Source organism: Sprattus sprattus (genome assembly GCF_963457725.1).
Source record: "Sprattus sprattus genome assembly, chromosome: 8".
In the NCBI taxonomy this organism is placed as follows: Eukaryota; Metazoa; Chordata; class Actinopteri; order Clupeiformes; family Clupeidae; genus Sprattus; species Sprattus sprattus.
The window spans coordinates 17068922-17089155 of NC_137927.1; the positions used below are offsets into that span (position 1 = coordinate 17068922).

At 44.5% G+C, this 20234-nt stretch overlaps 1 protein-coding gene across 1 annotated transcript in view; it reads left to right on the forward strand.

Annotated features, from left to right (window-relative positions):
* Positions 1 to 6574: 6574 nt before the first annotated feature.
* coro2ba (coronin, actin binding protein, 2Ba) overlaps positions 6575 to 20234 on the forward strand; it is a 31627-nt gene continuing 17967 nt past the window's right edge. Inside the window, exon 1 of the mRNA XM_080843343.1 lies at positions 6575 to 6619. Within this exon, the coding sequence (XP_080699469.1) occupies positions 6605 to 6619 (15 nt within the window). The 5' untranslated portion in view covers positions 6575 to 6604. The remainder of the gene's footprint in view (positions 6620 to 20234) is intronic.

A 20234-nucleotide genomic window follows, 5' to 3' on the forward strand; every position in this document is an offset into this window, starting at 1 on the left:
CCAACCCCGTTGACAATCGTCTCCGGGACTCAAAATCCTGTAGGACCAATCAGCGAACAGTTCAGAGCTGTGACGCAAAACTCGCCTTGGAGGAAAAGACACGAAAAGCTAACGGAAAAGTTGTCTCAACTCTCGAGAACATCAGAAAATTAAAAGGAGAACAAGAGTATTTTCTTGTAAGTTTTATGATTAGAAAGGACGTCGTAGCTCTTCTCCCAACTGGCTTTGGGAAGAGTTTAATCTACCGAATGCTTACTAAACGTTGCTGATTGGTTAAGGGAACTCCAATGATTTTAAACCTCAAGCTAAGCACCCGCTCATCTCGGAAACGAAAATGCATAGCGTTTTGCCAGACTGAAAGACGGAATGAAATGGAGTCACAGGCTGGTAATGGCCAGGCTAGTTGTTCTAAGCCAGTCACGGAATTCTTGAATGGTGAGCCAAGTTTTTGGAGAAGAGTAGGTCTTTTTTTTTTTTTTTTGTGGCTCCCTGGGTGTCGACGTGCTTGGTTCAGGTTCCTCCATGTGCTCGGCTGCGCCCGGTACATGGATGAACCTGTCCGTGGAAGGGTCTTCCACATCGCTATCGCGTGTACATGTAGGCTGGTCAGAGATTTCTGATCAGCCTACATGTACCAGAGTTTTCTCCTTGGTGGCCTTGGTGAGGAAATCCCTTATAGTTCGCTTCATCTTGGTTCAGGCTGTGCTAACTGACCTCGAAGCGATTGTGTGTGGAACACGGCGCTCGGTCAAAACATCAAAGCACCGCTTGCAGCATTACGGCACTGTACTTTATATAAACCCTCGAACAGCGTTGCTCTCTATCCATTAAATAGGGAATGTGTTTCACGTATGTGTAGGACCTATTTAGAATGGCTGACCTAACATAAAGCGGCAGTGAAAGAGCCAAGAGACTAGAGGCCAGGGGGCGTGTGAGAGCATATCACCATGCTAACGTTATACTTATTAGCAGCGGGGCTAGCTAGCTACTATGTATTTCAATGGATTTTTGGTCTAAGCGTTAGCAGAGCTTCAGTTAAGACCTAAAATACTGTGAATACGCTAACGTTTGATTTAGCGGTATCAGACTGTTTTTTTTACGTGTTACAACTGAACAAGGTTGGGAGTTATTGTGAATACGCTCATTAACGTTTGAACAATGTTGAGAGTTATAGTTTTATAAAGTTGGACTGACTGACTGTTTTGTTTCGCTTTATACGTTCAGTGTGTTTTATATATGAAAAAAGATCGAAAATAGTGACAGTGCGCCTTACAATCCAGTGCGCCCTAAAATACTGTAATACCTGTGCTTGCAGCTTATTTTATCTGCTCCTTGATTCGCAAATCATGATCAGCTAACTATATTACGTCATGGGAATTGAGTCAGAGTAGTTTATTTGATCGCTTGTTCCTGCCAGGGGAGTAGTTTTCACCAGCGGGGCGTGGATCTTGGTTATTTTTAGCGCTCATGTCAACATATGACTTGGTTCTGCAGGCCATTATCTAGGCGCAAGTCTTACATTTTTGCTTATTTCTATAGGCGCACGCTTGCGACCGTGATTTCAAATCAAGTCGCACGGCCAATTCCAGTTGCATGTGCGACCAGATCAGTCGCACTGTCAAGCCCTGGTCTTAATAAACATATTTAAACAGAAGATGTCTAGTCCAAGGGATTATACCATGGGATTATATGTATGCTTCTGTAATGATGGTAATAAAACGCCCCCCCCCCCCCCAAAAAAAAACTAAACAAAATCAAAATCAAAAAAATGACAAAAAAAACAAACACTTTTTCTGTTGTCTGTGTTGGCTGTGCTATTGTGATGGCAGCATATTACAGCAATAAATCCTGTAGATAACTCATTTGTGACTTACCATTTGTTAATGTTTTTCTTTGACAGCTCGCTCAAGGCAAGATCTGGATCCTTCTGTTTGTCTCTGCTATTGCATTAAAGGGGGTATTCTTAACTTTTAAAGTGCTACCATATGTGCCTTTGTACTGTCATTTCTTGAATGTGAATGTGTTGTTTTCCAGGCTGCCTCTGTTTACATAGCCTATATGATGTGTCTGAGCCTGAAAATCTCAGAGATCACAATACCTGAAGACAAATTTATTCCTGGTCAGATATTCATCCCTGAAATTACTCAAGAATATTTTTACTTTCACACAGACAGTTTGGCCGTCAGCGTTTAGGCGTTTTTAAAGCCATCGTTACTCAACAAAAGTGTTGTCTGCCTGGGGTATGCAATACCATGACAAGGTTAAAAGACTAATGGCTTTCAGAGTGGGGAAAATGCCACGTGTGGAATGCTATACTTCATGTATCATTCTGCATCGCAACCCGACTGAGGCGAGAGCTTGAGTCGCACTGGGGTTTTTACCACGGAAAAGTAGCGTAAATCAGCCCTTCTATGACCAGCAGGTGAAATAATAAAACTGTGTGAGAACGTCCGGACAGTGGATGCAGGAGCTGGAGCTAAGACAGGATAATGGGAAACCAACGCGGAGGCAACGAGAGACGCAGTGGAAAAATCTCTGGCAAAAAAGACTAGACTTTAAGTATGCAGTTGTGTGGAGAGTAAACCTTGTGTTCCATCTCATTCCCTCTCTTTCTCTCTCTCTCTCGCTCTCTCTCTTTCTCTGTCTGTCTGAGATGCTCATGCTGTCCTTGTCCTGCATTTGTAAAAATAGAAAAGAGGTGCCCTTGAATGGGATCTAGAATAGAAGCAGCACATGGGGCAACACCAACGTATGTTACCAAACTCAGATATGTTCTAACAGAAAAATGCTGAGTAAACCTGGACTTCTACTCTATAACCATCTCCACTCCGCCTGTTCTGTCTCCATCTATCTTTCCTGCGCCTCAGCTCCTGACTCTTTTCCCCCGTTGGAGGAAGTGGTTTGTGTGCAGACTGTGGCCGCCTGGAGGATTGTGCCGTGCACATGGGAGAGCCGTAACCGGAGAGCGGCGCATTAAAAGTTCCACTAGAGTAACGTTTTCTGTAGGGGAGGGATTTTGTGGTTCACTGGTGTTAGGATGGGGTTGGAGGTGGAGGTGGTGGGATGGTAGGGGTGACTGGATCTAGGGAGCCATGTGCGTGTGTTTATCCAAGTCAGTGAAGATAGCGGAGGAGACGAAGACTGCCTCCTGTTGATGGAACACAGAGAATGAGGAAGCCAGCAAAGGAGGATTGACCCACAAGCTGTTATTGCGATCTCATGATGTTTTAGTTAGCCGTAATGCGCAGGGATATAAACAAACACACATGACACTACATTGCACAGAATTTGACCTTTGCGATTAAATTCATTCCAGAAGTTTTTTATATACTTCATAATTATACTTTCATCCTTGCATACCAGCATTTCATTCTTTAACTTGCCTGGTCTGGAAAAGAAATGTAGTCTGCAGAGGCCCTCCTTTTTCAAAAGACTGAGAAAGGCATGGAACCACAATCTCTAGTCTGACTGCCTTGTTATCTGTGCTAAATTCTGAAAGGCATCTGCCAGTCTCCAGGTAATGAGTATTTTTGAACTTCAAGGGGCTTGCTATCTGAGTCATCTGTCTGTCATTTTTTCAGGCTTAATGGGACCAGACTGACTGGAGTTGCTTATCCTCATTTAGAGCACATTTGGTTTTTCCCTGGAAAGGAGGCTGAAAATGAGATCTGATTAAAATACTGAGGCCATTTTTCAATCCGATCGTTGGGGACAAAACTAAATAAGACCTCTTGTGGCGCGTGCATGTGTGTTGGTATGTCTGGGATTTATGTGTTTCAGACACTAGTTTACTGTGTGTTTCAGGCCTTCTATGGCATACCAGTTATTACCTCCAGCAAGGAGGTTATGCGATCGGGTCCGTTAATTTATTTGTCCGTCTGTCTGTTTGTGGACAAGATTTCTCAGAAACTACTGGGCGGATCTGTCTGAAATTTTCACCAGAGGTGAATCTTGGTCCTGGGACATCCCCAATAAAATTTCAGGATGATCCGGATCTGGATCCGGATTTGTGTACCTCCTTGCTGGAGGTCAGAAATCTCGGATTGCCCTTGTTCAATCATGTTTTCAGTGTTGTGGGCTGCAACACTACAGATGGCCACAAGAGGGCAATGCTATCTTAAATATGTTTCTGTACTGCCTGAGAATGCGCTTGATTGAACCAAGGATTGTGTGGGTAACCTGAAGGGTCAGTTGATGATATTCAAATAGTTATAAAATATTCAATTGTAAAAAAGACAGGAGGGCTTCAGAAACTATCTCTTCATTTGCTCTAGTCCTCCCATATATGTTGCTTATTTAACCCACTTCTTGGGCGATAGCTAATCTCTTCTCTGTCAGGAGAGCCAGACAACTATATTATAAGCATGACATATTACAGGTCTGGAGATAACTGTGCAGGAATTTGGCTAACAAATGAGAATTAGATGGCCATTAGAAGTACAACCAGTTACATGTCTTGTGATAGTTTCCCCAGTGTAGGGGTGGTTATATGAACAAGGAAATGGTGTTATTGTCATGTAATCAGCTGAGTGTAAGTGCAGTTAACTTCTTTGAGACTGAAAAAACTATGTGAGATCTCTTCAGGATTACAAGGTGGAATTTATCCATCAACATAAATAAACAGAATGAAAGAACATAAACATACCTTAGAGAGGCTCTTCAGAGAGGATTGCACAAAATGTCCACTTGACCTCTAGTCACTGACAAGGACCGTAAATAACGTGTCCAAATATGCCAAATAATACGAGGGGCATGACTTGCCATTCTACATTAAAACCAGGCAACCAAAGAAGGGTAAATTTCCTGCTTGCACAAAATCAAAGGCAGTTTGGTATTTCAGATGGCTAAACTAGTGTAGTGAATCTTTCGTATGTTTCAGATCTCAAAAAACGAGTAATATCATGTAGGATTAACACAAGTACAGCAGATTGAGCTGTTATGATATTAAAAGTATATAAAGATGGTGGCACTTTTATAATGCTCTCTGATATCAAGGCTAATGATTGTCATTTGTTTTTGCTTTTACATTGTTACTTTTGGACCTTCTGTCCTTCGTATGTATGACCCCTGTGATTTAGGGTGACCCTAAATGAACCAAATGTGCTTACTACAAAAAAAAACACATTTCTAATACAATATGATATATGTGGACAAATATGGCATATTGAAATCATTATAAATAATCCCCTTTCAGGGTCTTTTTGGAGATCCCAGTATGACTAAAATCATAACACAGATGGCAACCTCAATATGAGTGCTACCACCAAAGCACAGAGCCTTTATGGTCACATCTGGTTAAACTCTAATCAGCTCCAGGTAATGCCATAGTGCTTGCAGATCTTTAGCTACCTGTCTTCTACCAAGTCTCTCGCTTGAAGTAATATCCCATCTGATGAAAGCCACTTGTAACCTTGACCTGAATTTGTGATGACTTGATGCTAAAATTTGTAAGTTTACCACACATCATGGTGTTTCTTAGAACCACTATCAATGAAAGTGATGTAATAGTCAATACAAATTCTGTCCTGTTTAAGTATAATTTTGATGAAATTATTATTTTTAATTTGACATTATTTGCGTGTTTCTGATTATTTCCTTATCTCCAGATTGACTCCATTGTGGAGGAACTTGAGGAAGGGTCATTATGTCTTACAGGATGTCCTGCCAAGAATTGTTTTCCCCTCCAGCACTAAGTGAGAACATTACCATGTCTGTTACACCACACAAACACACACACACACACACATGGCTTCTGTCACAAGCGAAATATAACATTTTATTACATTAACAATGGAGTTATTGAGGAGTGGGGAAGAGGGTGGGATATGCAGTTATGCGCAACAAATGGAATGGAATTTGTTGTTTTGTAAAAGGTAAAGTATATACCATCCTCTTTTGTTATAGACATATACCTTTGCTTTTGCTCAAGTTTTTTTAATTAAAATTAAATAATGAAATAAATAAAACCTTGAATAACCCTAGAACAACTATTTCATTTAACACAATAATGTAGTTGGTAATGCAGATCATTTGTTGTGGGCTTTACACAGATTGATTTCTTTCGCTTATGCAGACATTCTCTGTCACACCCAGTGTGTCATAGACAGGGGGCAGTAAACTGCAGTGTGTGTGTGTGCTTCTGAGTGCCATGAGTGCCTCACGGATGGCACCTCCTCACTGCCGTATGCATCAATAAGCACCGTTAGACCACCCTGTAATCAGATTGACAGGAGGAGGGGAGGAGTGGAGAGGAGCTCGTCTGAGTGTGTGTGTGTGTGTGTGTCTGTGTGTGCATACACGCATGCAGAGGGATAGACAGCTGGAGGAGGGGTTCCTAGCAGCCCTGCTCCTGTTGTAGTAACTGATTACTTCACTGCACCACTCGACTAGAGCAGCGGCTGGAGCAACAGCAACGGCAACAGCAATTGGCTCCCTCGCTTACTGCAAGAGAGTAACCTGGCCCTCCCTCTCTCTCTCTCTCTCTCTCTCGCTATCCCTCCTCCTCCTCTGGATCTCTCTATCATTAGGAGACCTGCGCACAGCACAGTAACTCTGCACTCTGCGTTAAGGGAACACGAGCCGGTTCCTCTCTCACTGCCTCTGCATGACTGTCACAAAGGTAAGAAAGGGCTGGGGACTGCATCTTGCTGGTGCTGCATCTAAGTAACAAGACTGTGTGTGTGTGTGTGTGTGTGCGTGTCTTTCACTGGGCTGGGTGGGCAGAGGGTTGCCGGCACAGGTGGACCGTCAGTGTGTTTACGGCTCTAGCGGTTGCAGGGCAACGGGACGGGTCTGATGTAAGCCCGCCAGCGTCAGGGTTGCGGCTTTAACTCTCTGATTACTATCTGAAGCCTTTAATCCTAGCTTGTCCCGCATATGGGAGAAGTTGTGCTTTTGAGAAGCTGGAGAAGTACAAGCCATACGGCTGGGTGTGTTCTGGGAGGCTGGTGCTGTGTGCAAGTCAGCGTGGTGCTTGGGTGTGTTCTGGTAGGCTGGCGCTGTGTGCCAGTCAGAGTGGCTCTGTGCTGTAGTGGGAGGGCGGAGTGAGAGAGGATGGTGAGTGGGCAGTGTGGGCATCATGTGCAGCTCTGCTTCACCTGGAGGGGCTGCCATTAATAGCCTGCTTTACTTCAGCTGTGTGTGTGTGTTTGTGCGTGTGTGTGTGTGTGTGTGTGTGTTTACATGTGTTTGGGATGTGTTGGATTGCATAGGTGTGGATCGGCTGGTCTGTGACAGTGCTTAGAGGATTCAGTCAGCAGCAGGCTTAATCATCTTAATCAATTATGTGGGGCATAGGACGCTCAGGGTGATATCAGTGTGCCACTCCTGTGCAAAGCATTACTGAGAGACCCAAAATAGATTCTCGCAGGGACTCTCCAGGAGCGTACTCCAAAGTGCTGCTGTGATCCACCAGACAGGGTAATATCTGTGAGGATGCATCTAGCTTTATAATAGGATTACAGTGCAACACATCACATCCAGACCAGGCCCCAGAAGCTGTCAGCATTCTTTTCTGTGATAGTGGCAGCATGCAGTGTTGAGACCAAAACAAAAGTACACAGCACAGTGTGCATACTTATCTGTGCGTTCATATTTGGCTATGTTGTCACATGTGCATACACTGTGCTGAGTGAATCTATGGGTCACATCTACTATTTAATAAAAGGGTCATTTGTTTAGAAAGCAATAGTTTGCTGTGGCAGAATACCTTTTCTGTGCAGCTGTGGGATACTAGTTCAGGGTTTTACCTTTTCATCCTACAGACTTCACCTCTTATCTTTGTGACTCTGTCCCTGCATGGGAAGCAAGGCCAGCTGCAGGTCGTGCCCAGGGAGAGACCCATCTGTGGCGGAGGCGGAGGCGGACACACAGGGAAATGGGGTGGGGTTGTTGACTGACACCATGTGTCCTTGGGATGGGGGTCGAGCTTTTGCTGACGGGGCTGAAAGGGAAGCAGACGGGAGCCTGGAGGACTGAAGCCGAATGTGCAGAATGATCTTGCTACGTGTGAGTGTGTGTTTGTGTGTGTGTGTGTGTGTGTGTGTGAGAGAGAGACAGAGACAGAGAAAGCAAGAGATAAGACATGAGACTGTGAGTGAGTTCTTTTAAGTCACTTTCCTGCCACATCCTGCCTCTTTGTGAGACACAGATAGATGAGGAGATTAAAAAGGACCCCCTGTCATATTATTTAGGATGACAAACGAATCAGCCAGTTTCAATCACATCCACCACACACAGAGACTCTTCAGACATGAAGAATGACAGGAGGAACCACAATTAGCAGCCATTAAAACCATGGGCAGAGGTCACACAACAATGGCCCACAGAATAGTAATCCTTTTAGCTCTTTGTGCCTAGGTTCTAAAGTGAGCCATTTTATTCTTTTGTGTGTGTCCATGCGTAGAGTGCAGCTGTGCAGGTGGGGAGGCTGGACAGACTAAAACTGGATTTCCTGCCTCTGAACTGAAATATTTTCGTCTCTGGAGCATCTGTTTGTCTACTGAAACACATTAGTTGAATGTGTATTGAAGTTGGTAGTGAATGTTTGTGCGATTTCATTTGACTTCCCCATTTTCTTTGTGTTGCAATACTGTGAGTTCTGCACCTCATTAAGGCCATTCCTCCAAGGCATGTTCTCCAGACACCACGTGCAGTTTAGCTCTCAAATACGGTGCTTACACAACTCATGTACTCAATATAGTCAACATAGACATCACTGTAGGAAGACAGAGAAAGACTCACAGAGCCCACAGTAAATGTCACACCGGAGGAGGTGGAGGTGGTGGAGGAGGAGGTGGTGAAGGAGAGGGAGGGGGAAGGTAAGTTGAGGACAAAGGAGGTGAATATGTAGCGAAAGAAACGCGGCTACAGTTTTGAAGGGCATCTGATTCTCCCTGCTGAGGTCATGCACAAAGGCCCTCATGGGAAAGGCTTTATTTAGAGCATGCAACTGCTGAGGGTGAAGGAGATGAAAGGACAGCCCCAGTGGCCTCAGTGCCTTCAATGGTCAGGTGGAGGGGAGGGCTGACCAGTCAAGAGCCGCTTACCTTGAACCCAGCAGTTCTGCTGTGCAAAAAGATGCTTTGTTGCACTCTAGCCATGCTGGGTTCTTTTTTTTTTTTTTTTTTTTCGCAGACTCGCAAACATGCTGATAATCAGCAGGGGCAGTTTGTGCCGGTACTTTATGTTCTGCTCGGCTGTGTGGCTGCGTGGGAGGGGTGGGTGCCTGAGTGACTGAGTGGAAATGCTGTTGTTAGTGGGAGTGGAAGACAGCAGGTGTATGAAAGGTTACCCTGTGCATATAAAGTAGAGAGGAGTGTATGCATGTGCAGAAGTGTGTGTTGGTGTCTTTGATGCTCCGGCGAGCAGATGTATTGCCAGAAGTGTGTGTGTGTGTGTGGGCGATATTAGTTATTCAGTAGGTATGCATATTTTGGGGTAAATATCTGATGTTTGAATATGTGTCTCCGTTTGTATGGAGGGTACTGAACCAGCTATGAATTTTCAGCTGCTGCTATTTCCTTGGAAGCCTCCCTCCAGTCAAAGAAAAAGAAAATAGATCAGCAGTTATTCTTCTACACCTCCCTCCCTACCCCACTACCTCCCCAGCCGCTGCCAAAAGTGCCAGCCAGCATAATCTGACCACGGCAATAAAGCCCAGCTCCTCCGTCTACCGTTGCCCAGAGTAACCTAAAGAGATTCCCGCTTGGCATAGAGGGAGACAGACAGACACAAAGGGAGACGGAGAGAGAGGCTCACGGGAGAAACATAATGGACACCTCCTGAGCAGCGGCTACAGACAAAGAAGGTCAATGCTAACGTCTGCCCGGCCAAGGGCAGCACGGACATTAAACGGCTCAAGAGGTTTGGCTGCTGTCTCGAATACAGAACAGAGGCCAGACCATATGCAGAATTAAATTAAGCGTGTGAGCCAGGGTGGGGGGCAACACTCACAGCAACCAGAGAGGCTGCGCCACAAACTCTCTTTTGATATATATTTTGTGAAGTCCAACAACACAATGCTCTTCAAATAGCTTAGTAGCTCCTTGGAGCGTCTTGGTTGTTGATTGTGAAAGATGCCAGTGGTTAGAGATGAGGAGCGGTAGGGGCATTTGAGTGGTCTATTGTTCATCCTGACACCAGCATTGCCCATCCACCCATGCTGAAAATGCCCATGGGAGTCACATGGGCTCAATGCTGAATAAGTGACTCTTCTATGAGTCCTCCTCCACCCTGAACCCAAACTTTGCGCTGGGAGAAGAGAATGAGAGTAAGACAGTAACAGCTCCAAACCTTCAATCCAAAACCAAACCAATAGTTTATTTTTTTTCCACGGTTGTGGTGTAATGTTGTTGGACAAACTCGAATAACAATTCGGTCGTTTAACAGAGCCCTTGTAAACAGGGGGACAGACTGGCAGAGTCTCGCGAAATTTATGACGTTTGGGATGTTCATTCCACACTATACGGTGGCTCTGGGGTGTGCTGCTAGAACAGCCACACCCATACCCCCACACACACACACATACACACATACACACACACACATACTCTGAATGAGATATATTACTGTGTAAAACAAATAACTGTCTCTTAGCACCGCACATTTGGATACAAATTGCAAATTACTAGTCACAGATATAATAAAATATATAAACAGGGAGATGCATATCCATAGCAACAGATGTTGGCAGCATTCCATACGAGAATGTGCTCTATTAATATTCATGAGATGAGTTGGGCAATTGTATGATTTTGCAATCATGTCTCGCTAAAGGCAAGGCAGTCCAAATCTTTTTATCTTAATGGAGTCTCATTTAGACATCTGGTGAATTGTCTACCTTTGAGTCTGCCTGTGTACAGTGGAGGCAGCTGCATTAAACTGGAACCCGTCCTGCAAGCTTAGCAACCCAAGGCTGTTCACCAGTTATCCTAATTGCAGGGCACAGGCAGTGGTGAAAAGACAACTGAGAATAGGGGAAATAAAGAATTGCATTCACTCGCCTCAGACATTCAGAGCTGATGAGCTCATTGTATGTATGAAGCCAGACTCAAAGTGTGCGTGAGAGTGTGTGTGAGTATGGGTCAGTGTATGTGTCTTTGAATGTCTGAATTCTTGGGAATGTGTTCAGCATATGTGCTGGTATCGGTGCCTACATATCTGTGAATCTGTGCATATGTGTGGCGTGTCCTTGTGCGTGCATTTGTTTACTGTTTACCTGTTTACTGAAACCCTGCTTGCATGCTGCGCCACACAGGGCATTAATTATGGGATTTGTCTGACCAATAAGAAGTACACAGGCGAAGGGCACCAGGAGATTTATGTGTATGGCTATGAGGCGAGGGACAGGACAATAGACAAGGAGAGTACACCACAATCTAAATGACTGGAAATGAGACAAATGAAAGGGGAGGTCTTTCTCTCTCTCTCTCTCTCTCTCTCTCTCTCCCTCTCTCTCTCTCTCTCACTCTCTCTCTTTCTCTCTCTCTTTCTTTCGCTCTCTCTGGGAGATGGTGTGAGTTGTTCTCTGCTGAGGATGTGCTTCCTGTTTGTGGGGTCTGGACAGCTGAATGAGTGCATTGAGGGCGAGGGATAAGCAGCAGCTGTGTGCGGTTAAGAGTGCGTGTTATCTCTGCCCCTCTGTCTTTGTTTTCTATCTCTTTCTCTCTCTCTCTCTCTTGCTCTCTTTATCTATATTGCTCTCTCTCTCTCTTGCTTTCTCTCTCTCTCTCTCTCTCCCCCCTCTATCTCTCTATCTGCCAGCTCCCTGTGACAGTTTCCCCTGGGAGCCCAAATGATCATCATTACCCCTCTGTGAAGTGAGCTGGGCTTCAGACACGCTTTTGAGAGTGCATATGTGGCCCCTGTGTGAGAGACCTGTGCCAGAATTGGGAAAGCCTGACTGGCTGGTGGACAAATTATAGGATGAGTGTAATAACTGTGAATGTAAATTAACAAATGGTTGCCTATTAGTTCCCCATTATGACATATTATTGAGCTCTACATTATATATGGTATGAAGGCCACAACCCACATTGAATTTCACCAGTTTTACCATTGTATTTTTGGTTCAATTGCTTGAAGTTTGCAAAATTCAGGTGCTAACAACTGGATGGTATGGATGTCAATGGAATCAAAAGCAAGGCGAGGGGTTGAGACAGAACCAAAAACTTGAGTCTATGGCTGAAAACTAGAGACATTAACTGTTAGAATAACTGGCAATAACTGTTGTTAATTTGTAGAAATGTCTTGACGTATCACTTCCTTTCCTGCATCATGAAAAACATTATTTACGTAAATGTTACACCGTAATTACAGCTCTGATAGTGACTGGTGAAACATTGGTGGTAACTGTCCGCAGATTATTTCTATACAGAGCAAATGGCGTGGGAGATGCAGTCAGTATGGCGTGATGTTGAGGAGATGTTCTGTTCTGGGCTGTGTGTGTGTGATTGCATCAGTGAGCACTCAGGGACGCTTGCTCTCCTGCAGTAAGTGGCTGGCGCTGATGGACGGGAAGTGTGTGTAAGAGCCCAGAGTGGGACGTGGGCTGATCATGCCGGCTAGAGACGGAGAAGGAAATATTACCGCCTACACGATCCATCTCTACCTGCAAAAGACCAAACACCTGATGTTTCTATACACACCTCCTCCTCATTTAACTTCCACTCTCTCAATTGCCATCTCTATCTCTGTCTCTCTGTCTCTCTCTCTCTCTCTCTCTCTCTCTCTCTCTCTCTCTCTCTCTCTCTCTCTCTCAAATACTCATGATCTTTTTATATTCACAGTAAAGCCCAAATACAATGCTACAGTTAGTAGGTGTTTCATTGGACAGCTGTATAATAATACATACTTTAACACTAGCTGCTTTATCAGCATCATGGAAAAATGTGTTGAATCCATGAGCTGCATAATGAATGGGACATTAAATAATCTCCCTTATCAATGTTTAAGCCTATTAAAACACAATCCCAGAGCGCATGAGCGCTTTCATTATAGCTGACAGGCGTGTAGGGTTGGTTAGTTGATGCACATATAGGTTATTATTACAGTTAAGAGTTCTGCACACTCACAAATCTGGTTTGAACATTATCGCTCAAACCTATCAACTAGATTTGTAGCATAAGTAAAAGCAGGCAGTACATTCTCTTAAAAAGGACCACTACGGGCTTTGTTTTCTGCCAAAAACATCAACAACCAGAGCCAAAGAGATCCTGGGGGACAGAGGAAACATCTTACCCTCGCTTGTTTGAGAAACCCAGAGATTGAAACGTCCACTGAGAACTTCCCATTGAAAATGACCATCTGGGTCCTCATCATAGTCCCTATGGAAACACAGTGGGGATGTCAGTGGGCTTCAACCCCCATGTCACAAAGGAGTCCCAGTATTTCACAAAAGACCCTTTAAAAGGACAGGTCATTAGAATGCATGGTGGTGGCTGTCATGAGAATGCTCTGTCATGGTGTTAATAAAAGAATGTCTGTTTACATACTGTAAGAAAGTGTATGGATAAGCCCATATAGGGCACAGTATGCTCTCTTTGGCAGGGCAGCAATGGACAGTAAAACACAAACAGGCACACAAATATCATATTATGGTCTAAAGCCATGAGAATACTGATGGCCTTTTTCGCCTTTCTTAATGTTAATGTAACGCTCAAATGAATTATCAAACCCAGTCTCACACCCCCGGAATTCTTTAGCAGAGGAGTGGGGCCAGCTCTCTTTTGCACTCTATACATGAGTGTGTGTGAGTGTGTGGCCGTTGAAGAATTCTTTCCCTTGCTCTGATTAAAAACAGATCTTCTAACATATTTCTAATCCAGAATGAGATCCTCAGGCACTGGGAAAAAGGCATACAAGTCCCTTTCCCCTCCTTGCAATCCTGTTGGTTTTTTGATCTGAAGATTAGGACCTCTTGCATAAAGAAAAACAAGCTTCATTTTGGTCACATAACTGTTGCCTTGACATAACGGTTGCATAATGGCCGGGGCAGTTTCCTCTGGGTTATTGCGTCGTGAAGTGAAATAAAAGCACTATCTCCTCTAGAGGCGTAAGAGATGAGCCAACTGAGAGGCATGCAAGTTCACATTCCTTCCCAGCATACCCTGGCCTCCGATTTGGTTATTGAAAAAGTCTGTAGCACTTCTCTGCATGCCAGGTAATTTATCTGCTTAAAGAACCCATCACAGAGAAATCGATAGATTGCAATAAATAGAGAGAGAAATGATACATACGAATGCATAATAATTTATTTATTTATTTATTCAGCAAGCTAGTATTTCTCAGCTTTTACCCTAAAGAGAAATATCACTTGGAGGAAATGACAACAAAAAAACGAAAATGACAAGGCAGAGATAACGTATTTTTCTGAGAGCGCAGACAGATTCATGCTCAGAAAGTCAGGGGGCCAGTGGTTGCGCCATCAGTGTCAGTTCATATTTGCAGCATGCAGGTCCCCAAGAGAGAGCATCTGGGCTGGAGGCAGCTGAGGCTGCTTTTAACACATCCTGCTCAGCCCACAGCTCTGTACATCCCTCAGAGGCTTGAGGAAGAGATGGGGGAGAGGGTGGGAGAGAGGGAGGGTACGCATCACAGCTTCAAAGCCAGAAAAGAGAGAGGCGAGGGACAGAGGATAAACAGCAGCCCTTAAAAAAAAAACTCTGACCTGCAGCTCTGTTGAGGAAACTTGAAAGAGAAATCGGACTCAGAGACGCAAACCTCTGGAGGAATCCTATACAATGATCGAGACTGTTTGAAAACAGACAGATTGAGGTGGGGGGAGGTCGGCGTGTGTGTATGTGTGTGTTTGTAGGACCTTGTAACCCTCAGGCCAGCCGCTGACAGATAGCCAGGTGGAGCTCAGCTGACACACATTTCAGCAGTCTATGTCTGACTCTGTGCCACCCATCCTGTCAAGCGCGCTGGAGATAATACTAATCCTCCAGACAATGGGCAGCAGAGCCTCAGACCTGAGCGGAAAGGAAGGAAGAGGGAAGGAGGGATGACTCCTCTGTCAGAGGGGAAGGAGGGATGTTGAGGAGGAAAACGTGCTGATTGCAGCGTCCAGGGACCTACAGGAGCACTCCATCCTCTGGGCACTGGATCAGCGTCTGGAGGGTCTGGGGCTCCAAATCTCAGAGTCTGTTTAGACACGGGCCGTCAGATCTGAGCACCATGGTGGAGGAAATCCTCAGCTGTCAGAGCACCACACCCGCCTCGACATGAGAAGGAGGTTTTTCATGGCACGTAGATCAAAAATACTTCGCAATTTCCTGACATACAGAACAGATTCTTGCAGGCATATACTGAAATGCAAATACATGAATTATGTGATGTTAGTCACCTCATGCCGTGCTCAAGTTTGATTGCTTAAACCTGAGGAGTGTAAGTTCGCTAAAGAGAGCACCTGTGCCAGGTTGTATAAGAGACACTATTTCTGGAGCTACTGTAACGGCGCGATTAAAAATTCTTCACCCAAGAGATTAATGAAAGGATGACTGGGGCACACGGGCACTGATGAAACTAGGACATGCACAGCATTGGCACCATCGACAGGCTGTTGATAGGAAGATCAATTTTACTGTTTGTGACCACGTGCTCAAATTAGATACACGCCAATAAGAAAGACCTACTTATGCATGAGGGGTCATTGTTATATCCTGTGGCAAAGCACCCGTGTGTAAAGCTGACAGGAAAATGATGTGCTCATTCATGGTGTTAAAGGATACCGAAAATGATTCTCATTTTTGACAAAGAACTCGTTAAATGCATATCCTTAAAGCCCTTGAAGTCATCCATTGCCTGAGATGTTTGAAGTAGGTCAGATTCACACTGCACTAACCTTTATGTCCCCATGGGACCTTTTTCATTTCAAATGTAGAGAGGCCACAATGTATGCATGAACAGCTGTCCCTTTGTCACCTCAATTCCTTGCTACTCCTTTTCCATTAAACAGCATGAAAAGCTCAGTTCAAATTACAGTAAACTACATAGGCAATTAATTTACTCAATCATTCACTGCAATATATATTCACTTAACATATACCAAAGCAACCTGTCTGAAACTGTGATTTTGTTTGTCAGCAATCAGTCTCAACCACTCAATAGGAAAATCAATTACAATTACAATCTCCCACTGCTTCTTAACACAGATAATATTTGTGCAGTGGGATGGGCAGTATTTTTTTAAACATAAAAATATGTCATTTGTGTTTGATGAGCCTTCTAAAAATGGCTATGTAATTTGTATCAAAAGTCACATGTTTGTATCTGCATGCGTCTTTGGGAGATAGAACACATGGCAAGTGAAAGTGATTGATGTCTCATTCGTCTTCTCTGATTCAGTGTAAAGGCCAATTTATAGTCCAGGCGACAAAAGTTGCTCAAGAGCTGATATAAATACTCCCCTTCATTAACAATGCTTCTAAAACAGATTTGTAACATGCCTTGTTGAAAAGGTGTCAAATACTGATTAAATATGCCTGTGTAGAGTGGAGATTTGTGTGAGATGTCATGTTGCCATGGAAAAATATTTTTGTGTTTTTAAAATACAAACTACATTGCTGTATTTTGATTTGTTTTTATACTTTTGCAACTTGAGTATTTTATATCTACAAGTACATTTTGATGTATTTTTGCCTGTCCCTGGCGCTAGTTAAAAATAATCTACCTCTAAACTAGTAGGAGCTGGGATTAGGCTAGTTTAAAAAAGGCGGCAAGTGCTTCCCAACGCCACGCTGTAATTCCTAGTCATTAGGGTGCTGCTCTTGCCTAGCAGCATATGAGCCTGTACAAACACACCCACCCGAGGCGCAGTAACTCCTGTCGCGTTAGTGCCGCTCGTCAGGCTGAAATAGGACATTGCCCATGCTGGGGAAACGGCTAAGGGGATTAGGGAGGAGAGAGACAACAGGCTAATATGACATTGAGGACCGCGATGTCGCTGCAGAAGGACATGAATCACATCAGGGCCTCGGGTAACTGCATTAGGAGAAGGCAGGCTGCTTCGGGGTTCTGTTTCTGTCATCATTGCAGACTGGGTCTGAAGTTTGTTGTGCACTTGGAGTGGCTATAACAGAGAGGAGACAGGTTCGTAATATGGTTTGGACACAGCGCCAGTGCTAGTGTTTGCCTCTGTGAACTCTGGGGAAAGAAGTTCTGTTCAAACACACAGAAAATACATGGGATATTTTTCCAGTGACTGTGAATGCCAGTGAATCACCCTCACTTTTTGTTCATGAGTTTTTTCAAAGATGAATGTTGGTGTAAATGAGAGGCACTTTTGGAGTGAAACCCTGGAACGGGGTGGGGTTTTTGGCATTGGCCCCCAGGCAGATGGCTCAGGAGCTGGGTAGCCCTGCCATCCCTAAGCCCCTTCCTCACACAAACCAGACAGGCATCCTGGTCCAGGAATTCCAGGCATTAAAAAGTCCCTTCAAACAGCAATTCACATCTAATTAAATCCCATTTGGACTATGACCTCCCAGCATTCTAGTATGAGGCACAGGGAGGATATCAGAGCGAAACCCAGCGGAGGGACTCAAAGAATCTCACATTCTAAAATCTTGACTCAAACAGAGGACGGTTGGTGTGAGTACAACACACAGAGTTTGTGATTTCAACCCCCTGAAGGGTACCAGCATGGCGGTGTAGTTTCTTAGGAAGAGACAGAAAAGTCAATGAGGCTTTTTAGGCTGATGAAATTCTGCATGGTGTACATCATGCCAACCCTTAAGCTGTCATAGCAGCGATTAATCAAAGCCACTTTTCATCCGAAGGGTCCCTTTCTCTGATTTTCATCTTAGGCAAAGTGCCACCTCTACGTCTTCATTCACGCCACCACCCCCCCACTCACACATTTTCATTTGAACGCCTGCCCAGATGGTATTCATCTCACTCTAGCTAATCTTTTGTTGTCTGCAACGCAAGGTTGGCACTGAAGCACCTCGAACTGTGTTTAAGCAGTCAAGACTGTAATGCCAAACGATGTCAACAAAGACGCCAATTAATGCCCCTTCACAAGCCACACACAGTTACAGCAGTTAACGCCTCAATGGGTAGATCTGCATAGCTGTTGAGCTTGCTATGAAGTAAGTTCATTTCAGAATACTCTTTTATATTGTCCCCTACCTTTGTTCAGGAGAAGAGTCTGTGATGACCTGAGATATGAGTATTAAAAATAAAAGCCTTGTTGTAGCCTTCTTTAGATCTACGTTCATTCAGAATGGTCAGTTTGGAAATGAGAATGGCATCCTGCTTGAAGAAAAGCAGGTTCGGCAGAGGAGTGAGAAAAAAAGGCTGAGTCACAGTCTGGTGCCATCAACCAAACCCCCCCACCACCACCACCACCACCGCTGCGCCCCCCCCCCCTCCCAAACACACACACACACACCATACTGACTCCATGGGCAGTCTCGCACCCTTCCTCTGTCCAGCTACCTTAATCCCCATCCTCCCATCTGTTACCTCTGCTCATTACACATGCCTTGAGCTGGTGGCTGGCAGCAGAGAGAGAGACAGAGGGAGAGAGAGAGAGACAGAGAAAGAGACGGAGAGAGAGAGAGATACAGAGAGAGAGAGGGCCAATAAGAGACAAACAGCTCAGGGCTACCCTCACTCATTCACTCAGTGCTCATGATGGAGCAGTCAGTGGAGGACAGCTTTATATCAGATTTTTTCTTTCTTCTCAATCTTCATTCTGTCACTTGCCCTTGGCTTGTGTCACTGCATTACTGTATGATATTAATCTTTTTTTCTGTGTTTCTTGATCATTTTTTATATTGCTCTGTGGGAAAGAGTTGGATGTCTTGCCATCTGGTTACAGGGAATAGCACGGCCTCCCTGTGAGATAACACAAGTGTTTCTCTGAGAGAATTCACTGTACCACAGTAGCTATGCTTTCTCTGAAGGATGAATACATTGTTGTAAAATATGTTGAATGTTCCCCAGTGGTGTTGTGGCTGTCAAGAGGTAGGGAGCAGTTTAATTGGACCAATCAATCCCAGATTCACTGGGAATTAGTGAAATTCATATATTTATTAATTTATTCAAAATATGTCCGTCTGTATTTGCAGTTTGTCTCCGGGGGTAGTGGCAAGGTGGCCGGCCAGATTGCTTTTATTCTGCCTGTCAGTGAGGCGTGGAGCTCAGACCGGCTCGTCCTTCTGCCTCGGCTAGAGCACATTCTGCTGATCGGTGCATGCTCCAGGAAGCAGCAGGCAAGGGGCTGTTAGACAAAGAAATGCACTCTATGCGTTATTAATTTATGTCACACACCCCTCTGCTTTCGGCTTACCCCCTGTTGAAAATATGTGTATCCACTTGAAGTAGAAATAAGGAGCGGTGATTTGTGTGTCAGATGGATGTTATTCAAGGGCCTTTTTTGTGTGCTGCTAGAGTCATGAGACACAGTGAGATTACACTGTGTGACTGATTGAATAATAGCTGCCAGTTCTTCAGCATCTAATCATTACACTTTTTTCATTTGCCATTTCAGCCATGGGACGCATTCAAATAATCACAGTTTCTAATTCAGCGTTAGAAAAAAGAAAAATCCCATGCTGAATATCGAGCACACATTCATCACAGATGAAGATTAAGTCATATTAGTGGGTGCGGGGTGATCTTCACCTCCCACTGGCTAAATGACTGAGTTTATGCAGAAGCCTTTTGCTCAGGCCTCCCCCTCTTGCTGCTCCATTAAAGGCCCTCCAGGGCGCTCTGGCACTGGCTGACTCGTCTCCTAAGTGCGACCCATTACCGGATCCAACCCCCTCACATGATGACCGGGCAGCCCTTCAGACAAGGGCCAGAAATTGATCAGCCATTTAAGTCTGGGGAACAATAGAGTTAAACAGCCACAGAAAATGAGCAAGAGGCTACACAACCATTCTGCCAGCACACCTTTGTACAAAAAGTGAACAAGCGCAGAAGAAGGCTTGCTAACCATCAAAGGTTTTGTTGGGAACTTGAGGGTTTTGATCAGCTTAAGGGGCCAGCATGCTTCTTGAAGGCCGATATATACTCAGTTTTAGACGCAATGCGTAAGCACGTAATATACACAAGAGCCCCTTGCGCAGTAAAATACCCCCCCTGGCGCAAGTCTAGAAAAATCGCCCGACACACGCAAGACGTGAAAAGACGTGCAAGGGGCTTGCAAGGGCCTCTTGCGCCTGCGCTTGCGCTGAGCATAAATTAGGCTTTAGGATCTAACTGTCTGTGGTGCAGAAGTA